At 63.4% G+C, this 21,794-nt stretch overlaps 1 protein-coding gene and 1 gene segment (V, D, J or C); both read left to right on the top strand.

Annotated features, from left to right (window-relative positions):
* The first annotated feature begins 64 nt into the window (after positions 1–64).
* On the top strand, positions 65–5,978 carry LOC131517861 (uncharacterized). Its single transcript, XM_058740531.1, has 2 exons — positions 65–1,246; positions 4,910–5,978. The coding sequence occupies exons 1-2, from the start codon at positions 1,009–1,011 to the stop codon at positions 5,458–5,460; spliced, it is 789 nt and encodes a 262-aa protein (XP_058596514.1). The 5' UTR covers positions 65–1,008; the 3' UTR covers positions 5,461–5,978.
* Positions 5,979–15,682: 9,704 nt separating this feature from the next.
* On the top strand, positions 15,683–18,196 carry LOC131517853 (immunoglobulin heavy constant epsilon-like). The segment is given in 5 exon segments: positions 15,683–15,996; positions 16,492–16,791; positions 16,925–17,248; positions 17,345–17,665; positions 17,752–18,196. Coding segments are annotated over 4 exon segments (1,179 nt in total).
* The last annotated feature ends 3,598 nt before the right edge of the window (positions 18,197–21,794 follow it).

Genomic DNA, 21,794 nt, shown 5'->3' with positions numbered 1-21,794 from the left:
GGCTCAGGGGTCACCATTCACAGGGGAGCGCGGGTCCCACCAGGGGCCGGGACCTGAGTGGGCAGGTCTGCACAGGCGGCCAAAACTCATGGCCGGGAGCCGCCTGGGACAGAGAGAGGGCTTGGCCAGGGGCTACTCAAGGCCGCAGGGGGGCGACAGGGAACGGAGAAGCCCTCCAGAGCCCCTCAGGGAACGGGGCGCACGGTCTTTCCCACGTCTGGACCCGCCCAAGCTGTGGGACGCTGGCCTGTCCTCTTCCGCTGCTCCCCCCGTCCCCTGGACCTCTTGAGAGCTCTGAGTTGTAGCTCTGTGCCAGTGCAGTAGCCAGGCCTGACCCATGCTGTGAGGACAGGCCCTCACCCTCCCTCAGATGAGGCGGCCCCTCCTGACTTCATCCTGCCTGGGGCCAGGCCTGTCCACTCGTGGGGACACTCACCCCGGTGCCCCAAACGGGCAGAGGCAAGCAGTCCTGAGTGCCCAGGGGAGGGACCATCCCGGACACCCACAAGGACGCTGAAAACAAGCCCCTCCCACTGAGCAGGGCCACCTTCACAAACACACACACACGCGCACACACACGCACACCTGACCCACCGGGCCTCACACGGGACAGTGTGCCAGGGCCCAGACCGGAACCAGGCTTGGGAACCCTCACCGTGGACCCCAGCCTGGTCCCCACCCCCTCCCACACCCATCGGCTGCTCAGCAGCCCATCCACACGCCGACCACACTGACCAGCCCTTCTTCTCCCCAGGACACTGGGTCCCCTCCCCACACACACCAAAACCCCCACCCCCGGCTGGCCTGACACTCGCACCCACTCGTTCGCTAGGGTCACTCCCTGCCACCCTCTCGACCCTTCCCTGGGCTCTGCTCACCCTCCCACCCTCTGGGCCGGGTCCCCAGGAGAACGGGTGTGGCGGTCAGGCTGCCTTCCCCCCAGACAGCCCCAGCACAGCGCGGAGCAGAGAGGGAGCGCGTCCCCACGGGCCGGGCCCAGGCGGGAGGATGGGGGCACCGAGGCCGGTGCCCTGCGGCTACGGAGGGCCGCGACCGTCACCCCGGGAACCACTCCTATGGGCAGGCATGGCACTGACCGCTCCCTTCCTGTCCAGAGCTGCTCCTGGACGACAGCTGTGCGGAGGACCAGGACGGGGAGCTGGATGGGCTGTGGACCACCATCTCTATCTTCATCACGCTCTTCCTGCTCAGCGTGTGCTACAGCGCCACTGTCACCCTCTTCAAGGTGGGTGTCCCCGCCCCGCCCCGCACTGTGGCCCGCTGTCCCAGCGCTGGGGACCCACTGGAACCACGCCATCCCCACACTGACTCGACGCTGCCCCCACGCTGCCCCCAGGCTGACCTCACCACGTTGACCCCGTGCTGACCCCACGCTGATCCCACGCTGACCCCGTGCTGACCCCACACTGCCCCCAGGCTACCCCCACGCTGGGGACCCACTGGAACCACGCCATCCCCACACTGACTCGACGCTGCCCCCACGCTGACCCCGTGCTGACCCCACGCTGACCCCGTGCTGACCCCACACTGCCCCCAGGCTACCCCCACGCTGGGGACCCACTGGAACCACGCCATCCCCACACTGACTCGACGCTGCCCCCACGCTGCCCCAGGCTGCCCCCGCGCTGACCCCACGCTGACCCCACGCTGACCCCGTGCTGACCCCACACTGGGGACCCACTGGAACCACGCTATCCCCACACTGACTCGACGCTGACCCCACGTTGCCCCCACGCTGACCCCGTGCTGACCCCACGCTGACCCCACGCTGACCCCGTGCTGACCCCGTGCTGACCCCACGTTGACCCTGTGCTGACCCCACACTGCCCCCAGGCTACCCCCACGCTGGGGACCCACTGGAACCACGCCATCCCCACCCTGAATCGACGCTGCCCCCACGCTGCCCCCACGCTGACCCCGTGCTGACCCCACGTTGACCCTGTGCTGACCCCACACTGCCCCCAGGCTACCCCCACACTGGGGACCCACTGGAACCACGCTATCCCCACACTGACCAGACGCTGACCTCATGCTGCCCCCACACTGACCCCACCATGACCCTACTCTGTCCCCATGTGACCCAATGCTGCTCCCACGCTGACCCCACACTGACACCACGCTGACCCCACGCTGCCCCCAGGCTACCACCACACTGACCCCACGCAGACCTCACCCTGTCCCCACAAACTCCACGCTGCCCCCACACTGACCCTGTGCTGACCCCACGCTGCCCCCAGGCTACCCCCACGCTGGGGACCCACTGGAACCACGCTATCCCCACAATGACCAGACGCTGACCTCATGCTGCCCCCACACTGACCCCACCATGACCCCACGCTGTCCCCACTGTGACCCAATGCTGCCCCCACGCTGACCCCACGCTGCCCCCACGCTGCCCCCATGCTGACCCCAGGCTACCCCCACACTGACCTCACGCAGACCCCACCCTGCCCCCACATTGACTCCACGCTGCCCCCACACTGACCCCACGCTGACCCCGTGCTGACCCCACACTGCCCCCAGGCTACCCCCACACTGACCCCACGCAGACCCCACCCTGCCCCCACGCTGCCCCCATGCTGGGGACCCCCTGGAAGCACGCTATCCCCACACTGACCAGACACTGACCTCATGCTGCCCCCACACTGACCCCACCATGACCCCACGCTGTCCCCACTGTGACCCAATGCTGCCCCCACGCTGACCCCACGCTGCCCCCACACTGACACCACGCTGACTCCACGCTGCTCCCACACTGCCCCCATGCTGACCCCACGCTGCCCTCACACTGACCCCACGCTGTCCCCACACTGGGGACCCACTGGAACCACGCTATCCCCACACTGACTTGACGCTGAACCCATGTTGCCCCCACGCTGACCCCACGCTGACCCTGTGCTGACCCCACGCTGCCCCCACACTGCCCCCACCCTGGGGACCCCCTGGAACCACGCTATCCCCACACTGACCAGACACTGACCTCATGCTGCCCCCACACTGACCCCACCATGACCCCACGCTGTCCCCACTGCGACTCAATGCTGTCCCCACACAGACCCCATGCTCTCCTAACCGTGACCCAATACTGACCCACGCTGACCCCATGCTGCGGTCCCACTGTCACCATGCTGTCCCCACGCTGTTCCCACACTGACTCCCACACCATCCCCATGCTATCCCCGAAATGAACTCATGCTGATCCCATGCTGTGGACCCACTGTCACCATGCTGTCCCCATGCTGTTCCCACGCTGACCCCATGCTCCCCCATGCTGACCCCGTGCTGATCCCACGCTGTCCCCACCGTGACCCCACACTGACCCCATGCTGTGGACCTACTGTTACCATGCCGTCTCCCCTGTGATCCCACACTGACCCCATGCTATCCTGCCTTTGACCCCCATGCTGACCCCAGCCTGTCCCCATGCTATTCCCATGCTGTCCCCGTAATGACCCCACGCTGTCCCCACACTGACTCCATGCTGACCTCACACTGTCCCCACACTAACCCTACATGTCCCAACCGTGACCCGATGCTGACCCCACACTGACCCCATGCTGTGGTCCCACTGTCACCATGCTATCCCCACGCTGTTCCCACACTGACCCCCCACGCTCTCCCCTCTACCCCATGTCATCCCCATGCTGTCCCCGAAATGACCTCATGCTGACTCCATGCTATGGACCCACTGTCACCATGCTGTCCCCATGCTGTTCCCACACTGACCCCACCTTGTCCCCACACTGACCCCATCCTGACCTCACACTGTCCCCACACTAACCCCATGGTGTCCCCACCATGACCCAATGCTGACCTCACACTGACCCTACACTGACCTATGCTGTGGACCCACTGTCCCCATCATGCTGACCCCACGCTGTCCCTACAGTGACCCCATGCAGACCCCATGCTGTGGACCCACTGTCACCATGCTGTCTCCCCTATCCCCCCACACACTGACCCCACACTGTCCTGACTGTGACCCCGATGCTGACCCCACCCTGTCCCCATATTCTTCCCATGCTGTCCCCAAATGGCCCCATGTTGACCCGATGCTGTGACCCACTGTCACCATGCTGACCCTTGTGACCCCACACTGACCCCATGCTGACCTCACACCGTCCCCACACTAACCCCATGCTGTCCTAACCGTGACCCAATGCTGACCCCACGCTGACCCCATGCTGTGGTCCCACTGTCACCATGTTGTCCCCACACTGTTCCCACATTGACCCCCATGCTATCCCCTCTGTCCCCATGCCATCCCCTTGCTGTCCCCAAAATGACCCATGCTGACCCCCCGCTGTGGACCCACTGTCACCATGCTGTCCCCATGCTATTCCCACACTGACCCCACTCTGTCCACACACTCACCCCATGCTGTCCCCACTGTGACCTGATGCTGACCCCACACTGTCCCCACACTAACCTCACCCTGTCCCCACCATGAGCCGATGCTGAACCCACACTAACCCCATGCTGATCTATACTGTTGACCCACTGTCCACATCAGACTGACCCCATGCTGACCCCACAGTGACCCAATGCTGTCCCCACACTGTCCCTACAGTGACCCCTTACAGACCCCATGCTGACCCCAAGCTGTGGTCCCACTGTCACCATGCTGTCCCCATGCTGTTCTCAAACTGACCCCACATTGTTCCCATGCTGTGGATCCACTGTCACCATGCTGTCCCCACGCTTTTCCCAAACTGACCCCAGGCTGTTCCCACACTGACTCCCACACTATCCCCTCTGTCCCCTCCCAGTCCCCATGCCATCCCCATAAGACTCCCTCCCACTCAAGTGGTCCCAGGGAGGGGGGTGCCTGGAAGGGGGGCTGTCCTCAGGGGTCCCAACCACGTCACCTCCTGCCCTCCTGCTGCAGGTGAAGTGGATCTTCTCCTCGGTGGTGGAGCTGAAGCGCACGATCGCGCCCGACTACAGGAACATGATCGGGCAGGGGGCCTAGGGCCAGCCGTCCTGGGCGGGTGTCAGCGCTGCCCCAGACCCTGCGCAGGATCCCGGTGCATCAGCCTGCTGCCAGGCCTGCTCTCCCGCCCTCTGACCTCGCCACCCTCTGACCTCACAGCCACCCTGGGCCTGCGCCCTCGCCCTCTGGCCTCGCGGCCCCTGAGAGCTGCATCCTGCGCCCTGAACCCCCATTTGGAGAATCGCGTGGACGGCAGGTTGTGCCCCAACCTGAGCTGGTGGAAGCCCGCTGGCTGCTCCACGGCGGCCGCCAGGCTACTGCTGTGGCCGCGCACGGTCAGCGGGCACGCTCATCCTGGAGGAGGCGGGCGGCTGGCGATCCCAGTGTCTGTCTGGCAGGGACCGGCCCCTGTGCGAACCCCATCCAGGCCAGGCTCCAAGACTCAGGGTTTCCCCAGAGCAGCCACGTCGGCCCAGATCCTGAGGAAGCTTCCGACGTGTCACTAACGGTCAGTCAGATCTTCTGCTCCAGAGGAGACTGTGCAGACAAGGGCCTGGGCCTGTGGCTGCTGCAGGAGCCCCGTGGATGCCGGGGACAGAGTGACATCCAGCCAGACAGGCCTCCTGCAGAGGGGTCTGGTGACCTGGTCCCCGGGCCAGTGGGACACAGCCTCGGTGGACACAGGTGGCAGGTGGCAGGAGGCCAGGGCGGCAGGCCCAGCCCGCCCCACCCTGTGGCCGGGGCCTGAGTCCCAACAGGCTCACGCGGGGGGTGGGAGAGAGAGATAAGCCCACGGCCGGGCGGACCCCCAGGACTGGCTCTCCGCCCTGTCTTTGGGTGGGTGCCAAGTCGGGGCCCCCACATGGGAAGAGATGGCCACGCAGGGGAGGAGAAGCAGAGCCCCCAGCCCCAGGGACAGACGCCCGGGGCTCCCACACATGGGAAAGCCACTGCTGAAGCTTGGCTAGCTTGTTTTATTCTTTTTAAATGTCTGGAGCTCCTTGATTTCCATTTGCATTTCTTTCTTTCTTTTTTTTTTCTTATTTTTTTTTTTTCTTTTTTAATGACAATAAAATATCCTTAAAAACTCCATAACCGGCTGGGAAAGTCTTCCTCTGTTGACGCGCCCCGTGAAATCCACAGACTGGCCGTGCCGTGTGTCGGTCCCTCCAGCCGTGGGAGCAGGACCCCCGGCCCCTGGGGTTCCCGGGGGGTGAGGTGCGCCGCAGGCGCGAGGGGTCACGTGACACCTTGTGGGGCGCAGGGGGAGCATCCTGACTTGGCCAAGGGCATCGCAAGAGGCACCTATTGGGTGTGTATTAGCACGGGCTGCTAGCAAAGCACAACAGTCCCGTGGTGTGGACAACGTGCACTGATGTTTCCACGATTCTGGAAGCTAGCAGGCAGACCCGGGTGTCATGGGGCTGGTGGCCCCTCAGCATGTAGACGCCGTGTCCTCACACATCCGGCCCGCTATGCGTGTCTGTGCCCCGACCTCCTCTTACAAGAGGAGGAGTGAGTCCATGGTGAGGACCAGTCACACTGGATCAGGACTCACCCTAGCGACCTCGCTTTAACCTATTACCTCTCGAAAGACCCCATCTCCCAATACAGTCACATTCTGGGGTCCTGGGGGTCAGGGCTTCAAGATTTGAATTTGGGGAACACATTTCAGGAGAGTTGGGTCCAGGTGGGAGCACCAGTGAAGGCCAGGTCGGGTGAGGCCCGGGGGAACAGCACTGTCCCAGGTAAGCGAAGCTGGACACCAGCCCAAGGGGTCAGGACACTCAGTCGGGGGGAGGCCCAGCGAGAACACCACCACCCGGGGGTGGGGGTGGGGGTGGGGGTGGGGGTGGGGGGCAGAAAAGACCAAGTTCTACAGGAAGAATGCCAAGTGGGGGCGGGCAGTCCATTGGCGTCAGGAGGCCATGGGGTCCCTGGCCAGCAGCGATGGAGTCGGGATTCTGTCCTTGCAGTGCCTGGGGGTCTCGGGTCCTGGAGGTGCCCCGGGTTGTGGGAGACACGTGCACCTCGAGGGCAGAGGCGGGACCACACCTGCCAGCCCTTCCCAGTAAGGGCCCTGGGGAAGGGAGGCCAGCACGGGGGGATGCGGTCTTCTGGGGACGCAGTGGGAGAGGGGAGTGGGCTCTGAGTGTGCAGGTCAACAGCCCAGGCCGAGGCCCAGGGCGGGCAGAGAGTCGTGGCCAGCGCGGCCACGGTGCCTCAGGACCGCTCAGGGAGCACCTCCCACCTCCCCGTGGGCAGGGGCTGCCTCACCAGTGGGGGCCGCACCAAATACAGGGCAGCTGTGGGGAGAACGCCCCGGCCCCCAGGGATCCTGGGGGCTCCAGGAGACCACACCATCCACACGGCTTGCCCAGCACCCCCTCCCTCTCGGTCCCCAGGCCCTGGGCCCCCGCTCCATCCCCTGGACCAGAGATCAGTCTCCATCCTTCCCACCCTCCCACCGGAACGCCGGGGTCTTCGGCAGCTGGTTGACCCCATGGCCTCCGCGGGAACACAGGGCATGACCATACCCTCCACTCTCAGGGCGGGAACGCCCGCTCTTTGAGAGCAATCTCCCAGCAGGCCCTGAGGCCCCCACCTGTGGCCTTCCAATAACGCCATACCACGTGGGCCCCCCCTCCACGTTCCCCCAGGGACCCACACACACCTACGTGCCTCCCCATGCAACCCCTCAGACCCCCTAAGGCCCTGCAGGCTGCTCCTGGGTGAGCCCTGAGGTCGGCCTCCTGCTGCCTGCCGCTCCTCAGGGACCCCCTACCCTGGGCTTCCGCTCAGACACAGGCCTGTGCGCATCTCCCTTTGCCCGTGTTCACACCTCCACCTGTACCTCACACACACACGGACCAGCGGGCTGGCCTCACTCCTGCTCCTGGGACCCACCTGGTCCCGCCCTCCTCCCACTCGCACTGGGAGGGAACCAGCTGGCGCCTGAACCCTGTCCCCACGGGGGGCCCAAGACGCACAGACGTCAGCGTGGGTGGCGGCGGGAAGGGGAGGATGCGACTGTGTCCCCACATTGCGTGTGTTGGAATCCTAGCTCTAAGTGTCATGGTGTTAGGAGGCGGGGCTTTGGGGCACCAGAGGTCGTCAGGGTGGAGCCCCCACGACTGGGGTTAGTGCCCTTATGAAAAAGCGAGCTGCCTCCCCGCTTCCGGCACGTGAAGGGGCAGAGAGAAGACGCCGTCCGTGAGCCAGGCAGCGGGGACCCCCCAGACACCACGCCTGCTGGTACCTGATGTGGGCATCCAACCTCCACACCCGTGAGGAGTGTCTGCGGTCTCTGTCGGGCCAGCCAGACGGCTGGACAGGAGCCACCTGGACGGGCGGACCTGGAGGAACGGGGTCCCCCAGGCCCCCTGGCCCAACTCCCTACCCCCGGGACCCAGGTCGGCCGGCCATCAGCGGGGTACAGGGCCACGAGACCGCCCCCAGGGGCTGCTGAAGCCCCAGCCTGCGTGGGGCAGGCACATCAGCCCCGCGCTCCCGGACCACACGCAGCAGGCAGTGGACTATTAGAGGCCCCCCAGATGGCGGCTCGGTCACTGCACAGGGGAGGGCCCCCTACACCCCCTACACCCCACGCTCAGACACTGCCCGGGGAACCAGGGCATCTGAGTCTGCAGGGAGCTGGGCCGGCAGAGACACGCCCAGAGCCTCAGAGGCGCCGGAGCCCCGCCCACCCCGCTGCCTGAGCTGCCGCACCCGGCGCCCCATCCGCAGGCACTCGGGTGCTGACCGCCCGGTCCCTCGGAGAAGTCATCTTTTTCTTTTTAGAGGGAGAGAGTGTGCAGGGGGAGGGACAGAGACAGAGACAGAGAGGATCCCAAGCAGGCCCCACACTCAGCACAGAGCCCCATGCAGGGCTCGATCCCGGGACCCCGCCATCAGACCTGAGCCGAAAGTAAGAGTCAGACACTCATCCGAGTGAGCCATCCAGGCGCCCCCTGTAAGGAGTAATCTTTTGGTGCATTTCAAAGTCTTGCAAAATATTTCCTGTAAACATATTCCGCTCTCAGAGTATCCAGAATGTGCAGGGCACTCCGGCAAATCAATTGGGAAAATCGCACAATTCGGTAGAGAAATGGACACGAGAATCGAACAGATGTTTCACAGAGGCTATCCAAATAGCCCTCAAACATACAGAACGGACGCTGCGCTCCACCCGTCACAGAGAAGTGAAAATTTCTGAAAAGCCACAGGAGAGAAAGTGGTTCTGATTCCAACGGCGGTCGTTGTCTCAGACTAAACCTTTGCAGGCACAAGTATAAAGTGGAAAAACTGCCCGGCAGACAGTGATTTGAAGGCATCAGAGGACAAGCAGACACAGGCAGACACGGGGAAGACTGTGCCCTGGAGAGATTGGTCTGAGGGCAAAGCCCAGTCCTTGCCACAGCTGCAGCTAGAATGCAGGGGGAGCGGGCAGGCGTCCAGGCACAGGGGCAGGTCGTGGGGTTCGGGGCCCCACCTCAGACAGGTGCAGCTAGAATGCAGGGGAGCGGGCTGCCGTCCAGGCACAGGGGCAGGTCGTGGGGTTCAAGGTCCTCCCTCAGTCAGTGCAGACCAGCGACGAGGCCAGGGTGCTGCGTCACGACCTTTATACAACGTGTGTCGGGCCCACCTGCAGACTGAAATCAGCCAGGTGGGGACAGAAATCGTAATCGGCTGAACGTACCAAGGTAAGTGTTGCGTGTGAAGACGTTTCAGCCACGTAAGAACACACACAACGTATGTATGGAAGGGTAACGTGCGTGTGCCACCTGCTCATAACATATGTATGGTGTTAGGTTACAGTACAAATGTTTTTCCTGTGAGCAGTGCGGTCAAACAGTTTGGAGATGGTCCTGGCCAGTGCTGTGTGACAACGGACGAAAACGAGCTGCTGAGACTGAAAGGACAGATGTAACACTGTCACTAATGCAGACGACACAAGCACGTACGATGAAAAGGCAGCGGAATCCACACAGCCCTTAGAACCAGCAAGAACAGCAGCAGGGGCTCCAAACAAACCCAGGAAGCAGTCGTGTTCCGCTGTGTCAGCAGAAACCTGCTAAGAACGCGTCATCGAAAACGAGGCACGATTCACAGCAACCCAAGGACCTTCCGAAGAAAGAAAGCCCAAGAAACGGCAACTCCGGCAACGGACCTGAAAGGGCTCCGAGTGTCTGGAGAAAACCGCCTTCGGGGGCGGGCCGGCACCGTGGATGCCGCGCTACACCTGCCCGCCCTGCCCACACTGCCCCCGCACCCAGCCCTCCACCGTCAGCAGGGCCTTCCAAGGGCTGGGCGGGGGTCACCTTCCCCCTGCTCCCCCGGCACACACCCGGGCACACACCCACAGTCCAGAAGCAGCAGGGTCGCCTGTCTCCTGTCTGCAGGCAGGACGCAGGCAGAGGCCAGAGCGGGGCAGCCTGGCGGGTGGGGGCAGCCGTGTGGCAGGGCCGCAGCCCCAGACAAACGTGTACACTCAGAGCTGAGCCCCCCCGGTGGGAACTGGGGAGAGATGAGAGCCTTTCTCTCTGACACCAAGGGACCCCAAGGGCGGCCCCGCACCAGCAGCACGTCTTGTGATGTCAGGGTAGAGCCAGGACACTGGCTGGGCACTGAAGCCCCGCCCCAAATGCCCACAGCCTGGGGTGAATGAGTAGGGGCTGGGGGGGGGGGGGGGGGGTTCTGGCAGCAGAGCCCCGAGTCCAGCACTCACACGTGTGCGGGCCCCAGGGCTGGCACCACCTGCCCTGGGCCCGCAGGGGCAGTAGGCTCCTGGGGGTGCTCTGCCAGCCCTGTGGTTTCTCTCAGAAGCACAGGCCCTTCCAAGGAACTGGGCACTCCCCCTCTGCCTCCCACAATTCATGTAGGGGCGCAGGGGCCCTGTGTTCCCCGGGCTCATGTTCAGGCCCTCCGGGGCCCTGGCTCTGCCCCCTGCAGCAGCCTCTCTGGGTCTCCCAAATGAGCCTGGATGTCTCCCCGAGGGCACCAGTCCTGACAGAGCCACCTTCACGCAGCCTTCCTGCGGGGACCGTGGGCCACAGGGTGGGATCCTGATCTCTCTCTCTCTCTCTCTCTCTCTCTCTCTCTCCAAGACAGTGCAGTGTCTCCCAGGAGCCTACTCTGACCAGCTGGGCTGGCAGGCTCCCACGGCCTCCCTTACTTGTGCGTTCAGGGTGCCTTCAGGGTTTTGGGGACACACGGCCTGCAGGAAACGACCACAGGGTGAAGGTAAAGCCCAGACCCAGCCTGTCACGGCCCCGCACACATCAGTGCTGTGTCAGCAGCGGGCCAGCTGCCCCAACAGCCCAGAATCAGAGGCCACCAAAGCCACGCTGTGGTCTCACATCCTCAGTGGGCACCGCAGAACAGATCCACGGCACAGTCCACCCTAGGCTCCAGAGGCTGCAGAGGTCTTGCAGAGCCACCGGCCAACCTCACAGCCATGTCCAGCCTCCACCCCAGGTCCCCGCTGGTCCTCAGGGGCCATGCCCAGCAGGTACCACCCCAGGAAGAGCCCAGCTGCAGGACAGTAGCACAGGAGCAAGCGTGCGGGCAATGCGGGAGGTCACCTGCCGGCAGGGAGTCCAGGGTGGCCAGTGGGGGACCAGGGCCTGCTGTCCCCAGATGGACATGGCCCCCGCTCACTCCCCCCCGGAGCTTCTCCCACTGGACCAGCCCCCAGCCCGCTCCTCCGAGCCGTGGGACACAGGAACAAGGGTGGCACGCCACCGGGAAGCCCTGCATCCACGCCTCGGGCACGTGGCCACGCGGGCCTCAACTGCTCGAGCACAGAACGGGGCGACCCTTTCCTTGAAGGTCTGCCTCTAGAGCAGCGGTGCTGGCGCCCAGCGCTCCCCACTTCCTGGGGCCTCACGGCGCCCACCAGAGGGTTGCCGCACGGCAAGTCGACATCTCCCACATCGAGGGAGACAGGCCACAAGCTGGGCAGCAGGGGCTGTGGAGAGGAGCACGCTTCTTCCATGGCGCAGGGGCCTCACCAGCGACCCCGATGGTGCGCGACGGACTTCCCAAGAACATAAAGGGAACTTCCAGGCTGCTGAGGCCCCTGGGGGTTCCCACCCCATTTTTAGCCAGAGCACTGAGGCAGAGCTCTCCTCCCCCCAGGCCCTATTGTCTGATCGCAAATGTAACACCCACGGTTACTAATGATTCACCTCATCTGTCCGGGAGCCTGTCCAGGAAGCTGCCGAGGCCAGGACGGGCCCCTGACGCAGGAGCGGCCGCCTCAGGTATCCCAGCCGCTGGCACTGGCCCAAACGCAGCAACGGCAGGCGAATCCGGACCACTGCCCACCCAGCAGGGACAGAGCCTCCCAACCGCTGCTCCTCTGCCAGCCATCCCTTCCCCGCACAGGGACACACGGGAGCCAGAGACTGCCCAGGACCAACTCGAGGAAGGCAAGGGGCTGAGAACCTCAGGCACAACAGGCCTAGGGCAGCACCCAAGCCTGACAGGGTCAAGGACCATGCAGAGGGCGTGGACAGTGGCCTGGGTGTGGATCTTCCTGCAACGAACCAGGGCAGTGACCGCTAGCCCAGGGTCCAGGGAGAGCAACAGGGAGCTGTGTCCATGCTGGATCAGGTGGTGGGCAGGCCTTCCCACGTCCACACATATGTGAGCTGGGCAGCCTGAGCCAGCCTGAATAAGGTGGGCCAGGCTAGCTGGGCCAGGCCCAGCACAGCTTGAGTGGTCGGAGTTATGTGGAAAGGGTCCAACTATCCCAGTCTCGGCCGGGCCAGACTGGTCCCTCTGGCTCCGCTCACCTGTGTGGCACTGAGTGGACTGAGATGGGCCAGGCTGGGCTGATTTTGCAGGAGTAGGTGGGCTGGGGGAAGCTGGGGAGAGCTAACCTGGGCTGACCTTGGTGCACAAGTACCACAGGCAGGGGTTTGGGGGGCGACCCTGTCCTTGCATAGGACAGGCTTGGCCAGGCTAAGCACTTGTGGTTGAGCTGGGCTATCCTGAGCCAAGGGGATCTGACCAAGCTTGGGGCGAGGGGGGGGGGGTACGAAGGCAGGAAGACCTGGGTCCGATGAAATGCTGTCCTCAGTGGGGGCTGTCCTGTCCTGGGCTGGGCTGGGCAGACCTGGATGGACAGGGCTTGGGCAGGCAGGTCTAATGAGCACATCTGATGCAGCCTGGGTGGGACTGTCTTGGGTTGGCTCACCGTGGCTCACCTAGCTGGGCTTGTCTGATGTGTGCAAAGCTGGGCTGGTCTAGGCTGGGCTGAAGTGGTCTTAGCTGGGCTGAACCAAGCTGAGCTGAACGGTCTGGTCTAGGCTGAACTTGGCCAAGTTGGGCTGAACTGGGCTGGGCTGGCCTGGGCTGAACCAAGCTGAGCTGGGCTGGGCTGGGCTGAGCTGGACTTAGCTGGGCTGAACTAGGCTGAGCTTAACTGGGCTGAGTTGGGCTGAGCTGGGCTGGGCTGGGCTGAGCTGAGTTGGGCTGGGCTGAGCTGGGCTGGGCTGGGCTGGGCTGGGCTGAACTGGGCTGAGCTGAGCTGACCTGAGCTGGGCTGGGCTGGGCTGAGCTGAGCTGGGCTGGGCTGGGCTGGGCTGGGCTGGAATGAGCTGGGTTGAGCTGGGTTGAGCTGGGCTGATCTCAACTGAGGTAGCTGAACTGGGCTTAGCTGGGCTGAGCTGGGCTGAGCTGGGGTGAGCTGAGCTGGGCTGGGATGAGCTGGACTGTGCTGGGCTGGGCTGGGCTGAACTTGGCTAAACTGGGCTGAACGGAGCTGGGTTGGGCTGAACCAGGCTGGGCTGGACTGAGCCAAACTGAGCAAAGCTGAGCTAGGCTGAACTGGGCTGAACTGGGCTGGAATGGGCTGAGCTGAACCAAGCTAAGCTTGGCTAGGCTGAGCTGGGCTGGGCTGAGCTGACCTGAACTGATCTGAACTGAACTGGACTGAGCTGTGCTGAACTGGGTTGAACCAGGCTGAACTGGGTTGTGGTAGGCTAAGCTGGACTGAGCTGAACTGGTCTGGTCTGGGCTGCTGGGTTGAACCAGGCTAAGGTGGCTGTGCTGGGCTGAGCTGGGCTGAACTGGGCTGGCTTGAGCTAAGCTAGGCTAAGCTGGGCAGGCTGAGCTGGGCTGGACTGAATTGGGCTGAGCTGGGCAAGACTATGCTGAACTAGGCTGAACTGGGCTGAACTGGGCTGAATTGGGTTGGGCTGGGCTGAGCTGAATAGGGCTGAGTTTGGTTGGGCTGAACTGGGCTAAACTCAGCTAGGATGGGCTGAGCTGGGCTGAACTGGGATTAGCTGGGTTGAACTGGGATTAGCTGGGCTGGTCTGAGCTGAGCTGGACTGAACTGGGTTGAGCTGAACTGGGCTGAACTGGAATGAGCTAGCTAAGTGGGTTGGGCTTGGCTGAGTGGAGCTCAGCTGAACTTGACTTAGCTGGGCTGGGTTGAGCTAATCTGAACTGAGCTTGGCTGAACTGGGCTGGGCTGGGCTGAAATGAACTGGATTTGGCTGGGCTGGGCTGAAATGAACTGGATTTGGCTGGGCTGGGCTGAACTGAGTTGGATGGGGCTTAACTGGGCTGAGCTGAACTGGGCTGAACTCACCTGAGCTGAGTGAAGCTGAGCTGAACTAGGCTAGGCTGCGTGGGCTGAACTGAACTACACTGGGATAGGTTGAGCTGAGTTGGACTGGGCCAAACTGGTCTGATCTGGGCTGGGCTGAGCTGGGCTGAGCTGAACTGGGCTGTGCTGGGCTGCTGGGTTGAACCAGGCTAAGGTGGCTGTGCTGGGCTGAGCTGGGCTGAACTGGGCTGGCTTGAGCTAAACTAGGCTAAGCTGGGCAGGCTGAGCTGGGCTGGACTGAATTGGGTTGAGCTGGGCAAGACTATGCTGAACTAGGCTGAATTGGGCTGAGCTGGGCTGAACTGGGCTGAATTGGGTTGGGCTGGGCTGAGCTGAATAGGGCTAAATTTGGTTGGGCTGAACTGGGCTAAACTCAGCTAGGATGGGCTGAGCTGGGCTGAACTGGGATTAGCTGGGCTGAACTGGGATTAGCTGGGCTGAACTGGGATTAGCTGGGCTGGGTTGGGCTGAGCTGGGTTTGCCTGAGTTGGACTGAGCTGGGCTGAGCTGAGCTGGGCTGGACTGAATTGTGCTGAGTTGGGCTGAGCTGGGCTGAGTTGAACTGGTCTGAGGTAGACCGGGCTGGGCTGAGCTGAGCTGAGCTCGGCTGAGCTGAGCTGGACTAGGCTGGACTGAACTGGGCTGAGTTCAACTGGGCTGGCCTGGGCTGGGCTGAACTAGGTTGAGCTGAACTAGGCTAAGCTGGGCTGGGCTGAGTTGACCTGGGCTGAGCTGAGCTGGGCTGGGCTGAGCTAGGCTGAGCCGGGCTGAGCTGGGCTGAGTTCATCTGGGATGGGCTAAGCTGGGCTAAACTGGGCTGGGCTGGGCTGGGCTGAGCTGGGCTGAACTACGTTGAGCTGAACTAGGCTAAGCTGGGCTGGGCTGGGCTGGGCTGGGCTGAGCTGAGCTGACCTGGGCTGAGCTGGGCTGAACTGGGCTGAGCTGAGCTGAGCTCGGCTGAGCTGGGCTGAGCTGGGCTGAACTGGGCTGAACTGGGCTGAACTGGGCTGAACTGAGCTGAGCTGGGCTGAGCTGGGCTGAGCTGGGCTGAGCTGGGCTGAACTGGGCTGAGCTGGGCTATATTGGGTTGGGTTGGGCTAAAGTGGGTTCAGCTAGTTGGTTTGGTCTGGCTGAATCAGGCATCAGTGAGTCAAGCAGGGTGTACTGTTTTGCTAGGTCCAGTGGCCAAGGTCAGTGAGGCTACATTGAGTGGGACTGAGCAGGTACGACAAGCCTGGCTGGCAGGCTGAGCCAAACGGAGCTGAAGGATTTTGGTGGAGTTTGTGGACTGAACTCAGATGAGTTAGCCTGCTTGAAATCGGGTCTCCTGGGCTGACGTGGGCCAGGCCGGACCAAGGCGGACTCCCGTGACCTGAGCTGGTCTGAATCAGCAGAGCTAGTGAGGCTGGGTGTGGAGCGGGTTAGTATCACTGCTCTCAGCCGTCCTGACGCGAGGCCACGTGGACTGGTCGGTCTCACTGGACTGAGGGGGCAGCGTGGACAATGAGCTGGGGTCTGGGCTCCGGGGAGGAGTCACCACCTGGGGGAGTGGGGGAGGACTGATCTGGGCTCTGCTATGAATGGGGCCTGTAGTCGGGCTCCCCGGAGCCTCCGCAGGTCAGGACACGAGTCAGACACCTCTGCTCCCCAAGAACCCCACGTTCCTGCCACTCAGGGCTGCGGGCAGGGTGTCCTGGCCAAAGGTAAGAACACCCCTGCTTCTGGCAGGGACACAGGGGTTCGTGGGAGGGCGTTGCTAGCAGACTCGGGGAACAAGAGTCCAAAATGAGCATCTGCCCCCTGAGGCTGGAGAAGGGGTCCCCGTGCGCCCCTCCACCCGACCACCCCGCTCTGCCCCACACTTCTCCCCCTCAGACTCCGCCGGTCAGCACTGACACTGCCTCTGCCCCCACAGCCTCCATCCAGGCCCCCCTCGTCTTCCCCTTGGCCACCTGCTGCAAAGGCACCATCGCCACTGCCCCGTCCGTGACACTGGGCTGCCTGGTCACGGGCTACTTCCCGATGCCGGTGACCGTGACCTGGGATGCAGGGTCCCTGAACAAGAGCGTCGTGACCCTCCCCGCCACCCTCCAGGAGACCTCTGGCCTCTACACCACCACCAGCCACGTGACCGTCTGGGGCGAGTGGGCCAAACAGAAGTTCACCTGCAGTGTGGCTCACGCGGAGTCCCCCACCATCAACAAGACCGTCAGCGGTGAGCCAGGGTCGGGCTGGAGGAGGGGGGCAGGCGTGGCGGGAGCGGCTAGGAGAGGAGGAAGGCGCCTGGGCGGGCACGTGGGTGTCGTGGGCTCAGGGGGCTGACGCCACGCTGCGACCTTCACCCCTAGCGTGTGCCATGAACTTCATTCCCCCCACCGTGAAGCTCTTCCACTCCTCGTGTGACCCCCTCGGTGACACCCGTAGCACCATCCAGCTCCTGTGCCTCATCTCTGGCTACGTCCCAGGTGACATGGAGGTCACCTGGCTGGTGGATGGGCAGAAGGCCACGAACATATTCCCATACACTGCCCCCAGCAGGCAGGAGGGCAAGGTGACCTCCACCCACAGCGAGCTCAACATCACGCAGGGTGAGTGGGTGTCCCAAAAGACCTACACTTGCCAGGTCACCTATCAAGGCTTCACCTTTGAGGACAACGCTCGCAAGTGCACAGGTATGGCTCCGCATCCCCTCCAACACCCAGATACGTGGGCTCAGAGGAGGGCCAAGCCACACCCTCACGCAGCACCTCCCACACACACCCCTGCAGAGTCTGACCCCCGAGGTGTGAGCACCTACCTGAGCCCGCCCAGCCCTCTTGACCTGTACGTCCACAAGTCGCCCAAGATCACCTGCCTGGTGGTGGACCTGGCCAACACAAAGGGCATGATCCTGACCTGGTCTCGGGAGAATGGGGAGTCTGTGCACCCAGACCCGATGGTCGAGAAGATTCAGTACAACGGGACAATCACCGTCACTTCCACCCTGCCTGTGGATGCCACTGACTGGGTTGAGGGGGAGACCTACCAATGCAAGGTGACCCATCCGGACCTGCCCAAGGACATCGTGCGCTCCATTGCCAAAGCCCCCGGTGAGCCGCGCAGGCCCCAGGGAGGGGAGGGGGGGCAAGTGGGCCTCCCGGGCTGCAGCCTGGGCTGACCCCACACCTGTCCACAGGCCGGCGTTTCCCCCCGGAGGTGTACGTGTTCCTGCCGCCCGAGGGGGAGCCGAAGACCAAGGACAAAGTCACTCTCACGTGCCTGATCCAGAACTTCTTTCCCCCGGACATCTCGGTGCAATGGCTTCAAAACGACAGCCCTGTTCGGACGGAACAGCAGGCCACCACGTGGCCCCACAAGGCCACCGGCCCCAGCCCAGCCTTCTTTGTCTTCAGTCGCCTTGAGGTCAGCCGGGCAGACTGGGAGCAGAGGGATGTGTTCACCTGCCAAGTGGTGCACGAGGCGCTGCCTGGCTCTAGGACGCTCAAGAAATCCGTGTCCAAAAACCCTGGTAAATGATGCCCACCCCTCCCCCCAGAGCTCCATCCTGCTGGGGCGGGGGAGGGGCCGGCCGGACCTGCCGGTCTGTTGTTGTCAATAAACACTGCAGTGCCTGCCTCAGAGTCCTGAGGGCACCCATTCTTGGGGGTGGGTGGGGCTGCCAGGCAGGGGTGTCTTGGCACAGAGGAAGGGACCCCCAGAGGAGGGGGCAGATGGGGGTAGTCTGTCCACCATCATCATCCATGCCCCAGGCCCCTCCCTGCCACTACGGGTCCTGCTCACTCAAAGGGGTCCCAAAAGCCACAGGATGGTCCCAGGGGAGGGACCACAGACACCTCAGGGAGCCCACAGCCCCTCCCTCTGCTGGAGGCCACAGAGGTCTCAGCCTCCACCCCCAGCCTCCTGCCGGGCCCTCTGGACACAGACAAGCCCCTGGATCCCCAGGCCAGCTGCACACACACAGGCCCTTTGATGGAGAAATGGGCCAAGTCAAACCCCCACTCAGGTACCTACACTCAGAACAGCCCCTTCACTGCCACCTCCTCACACACGAGAACCAGGGCCCAGACCGCTCGCACACCCGAGCCGAGGGGCTCTAACTGCCCCTGCCCTGCCTGCACACACGGTCACAACAGGCCAGGGTCAACACGAGTGCCCCATGTTGCCTCTCAGCCTCACTCCACCCTGGATCCATGCCGGGGATACACCCACCCAGACTCGCAGGCACGTTCCCGTGAGCCTCACAGCGAGTCCACAGCAGCTCCAACATCACCACCAGCCACAGGCACCCCACATGGCGGACGTGTCCCACATGCTGACACGTGGCCTCCCACGGTCTGCTCTCTCGCCCGGGCCGCACCCAAGCCCTTCTCTGTCATACCTGGACCACTGGATCCAACGTGGATGTGGAGAGGCCTCCCACCCCAAACTCCTCTCATGGCCCGGGCCTCCTCAGTCCAGCCCCTCCGTCAGCTGCCCCCCACGGACAAACACACACACTGACACACGGACACGCGCACACCTACAGTGTGGGCTGTGTCCCCCGCTCCCGCTGGACCACGTCCCAGAACAGGCTGCTGGCCCTATCCCAGGGCTAGAGGCCGAGGGGATGAGAGCCAGGGTCTAAGCCCATACAGCCCTAGACCCCCTGCTCCCGTTATGCTCACACACACACAAGCACCCACCATATCCATCTGGCCCACACGCTGCTGACACAAGCCCGGAAGCACTGGCTTGTGCAGTGCACACGGGAGCCTGAGGGCCATGCACAACAGCCTCACTCTGCAGAGCCTGTCAGGGGAGAGTGGGGCCAGGGCAGGAGGAGCCAGGAGACTGGGCCCAGTATAGGAGCAGGTAGCAGCTCTGGGCACCCTCAGGCCTGAACAAAGTCCACAGCACCGAGCCAACCCCTTAAAGCACCAGCTTCATTGACTCCTGGGGCTACCCCAGGTCCTGTGAGCTAGGCTACAGAGCTCAGACCCCTCAGGGCTTGGGGCAGGTGGCCATCCGTGTACAGTTCAGAAAGGTCCTTGTGGGCCAGCACTGGCGAAGCCCAGTGGGGACGGGGCTGGGGAGGCCTGGCGGGTGGCCGCAGGCTATGCAGTGGGCAACAGAGCTGCTAGGGGTAGGAGTCAAGGGAGGGAAGGCCACTCCCACACAGCCACTGGCCAACTTGGGGGGCTTCCGCCCCCGCCCCAGAGGGGCAGCTGCACAGCAGGCGGGACAAGGCGGTCTGCCTTCCAGCCACCAGCACACCAGCAGCAGCGGAGGCCAAGGCTTCTGTACTGTGTCCCCCTCCTGGGGCAGGTGGGGGAGGGGAGAGGAGGGACGGGCCTGCCATGGTCCCGCCCCCCAGCACGTGCGGAGGCTGGGCGTGGTCTTGTGTCCGCCTCCTGGGGGGGGGCAGGGCCTGCCATGGCTCCGCCCTCCCCGGCACGTGCAGAGGCTGGGCCGGGAAGGCTGACTGGCCGGTGCCTGCAGAGCTGGAGCTCCAGGACCTGTGTGCGGACACCGCTGAGAGCTACGAGCTGGACGAGCTATGGACCAGCCTGCTGGTCTTCATCACCCTCTTCCTGCTCAGCGTGAGCTACGGAGCCGCCATCACCCTCTTCAAGGTGGGAGCACAGGGGTCCCTGTGCCAGGGAGGGGGCGGGGCGAGGTGGGGGGAGGCCTGCTCCCTCACGCTGTCCTCATGCGCGCCCTCCCCCAGGTGAAGTCGGTACTTGCCACCGTCCTGCAGAAGCCGCAGACCTTCCAGGACTACGCAAACATACAGGCAGCGAAGTAGCCGGGAGCCAGAACAACGAGGGCTCGCTTCCCCCTCCCCCTCCCCATGTCTGAGGCAGTGTGCCTGCCCTGGGTGGGGGGGGTAAGCGCAGCACACAGGCATCCAGAAGGTTCCAGCTCAGCCCCAAGGTCCAAGGCACCGATGGGACCTGCCAATCACAGCCCCTACCCCGCCCACTTTGGGACAAGCCGCAGAAGATCATCGGTCTCTCGGCAAAGTGACCTGGTGTCAGGGCCACTCCTGTTCTGACCGAACAACCCCCAAAGCACGCTGAGGGGGAAGCCCGTGGCCCCGCCCACCGCTGAGTTCTGAGCCAAAAAAGGACTCCGAGCCCAAGCCCAGACTCAGCCCGACCTCCCTGCCACCAGGTCCAAGTGCCTGCCCCTGGGCCCAGCCTTCCCACCGGCCACTCGCAGCACCTGCCCCTGCAGAATGCAGGTCTGCGGGCAGGGCTCCCGGTGGGAGGAGGGGTCTCGCAGCAGAAGGAACTGCCCACGGGTCCTGGGCCAGCAGCTCCCACCCTGTCCACCCAGGCCCCATGTGACCTCTCACTCCTGGCTTGGCAACCCTCTTGCCCTGTTAACTTCATTTTGAGTTTCTTAGTAAAGTGCCTTCTTACAAATCCCTGTCACCTGAACACTTTTTGGGAGAGGTGCCTGCTGTCCTGCGGGGGTGGTGGGAGGCAGGTCTGCCCAAGGATGTAGACAAGAGGCCAGAGGGAATGGGCAGGGGGCAGTTCTGGGCCTGAAGGCCCAGGTGGCCAGCCAGCGGCTCCCTGCGAGAATCCCTCTGACGCCCCAGACACCCCAGCTCTGTCCCCATCACTCCTGCTCTGCTGACGTCAAGACTCACTGCCCCTTCCCATGCTAATGTGAACGCAACAGTCTCCCCGTGACAAACTCGCAGTAGCTACCTCTCTGGTCTGTGCAGAAGGCCACAGGAACACAGCAGCACAATCACCAAGGTCAGGGCCAGCATCAGCCTCCAGGGACCACCAGTCACCCACCCCAATCTGTCCACCCACTGAGCACACACAGACAGGACAATCCTCGGCCCCCATCCCACCAGCCAGCCTGGATGTCCCAGTGAGCTGAGCGAGACACAAAAGCAAACAAGCTGTCTGGGGCTGGCCACCGCCATCTTCGAGAAGAAACCTGATGAGCCTGGAAGGCAGGAGCCAAGATGCTGGTGAGACAGTCAGCTGACCAAGGACAGTGGTGGGCATGAGGCTATGCCCCGCTCCTGAGAATAAAGAGGTGGTTTCCCTGGGTGGAGAGACCTTCCCACAAGAGTCTCTATGAAGTCCACTGGAAATTGGGGGAGAATACGTGAACACACACAATGAAAAGTGGGATTCCTTCATATACAAAATGTTTGGGAACCAATAAAAGGAAAGAAAGTGAGCAGTGGATCCTTCACAGAGAGGAAAAACC

Source organism: Neofelis nebulosa, chromosome 7, assembly GCF_028018385.1.
Source record: "Neofelis nebulosa isolate mNeoNeb1 chromosome 7, mNeoNeb1.pri, whole genome shotgun sequence".
Lineage (NCBI taxonomy): Eukaryota > Metazoa > Chordata > Mammalia > Carnivora > Felidae > Neofelis > Neofelis nebulosa.
Note: the sequence above shows the minus strand (reverse complement) of the source record. Positions and strands in the feature narration are given on the sequence as shown.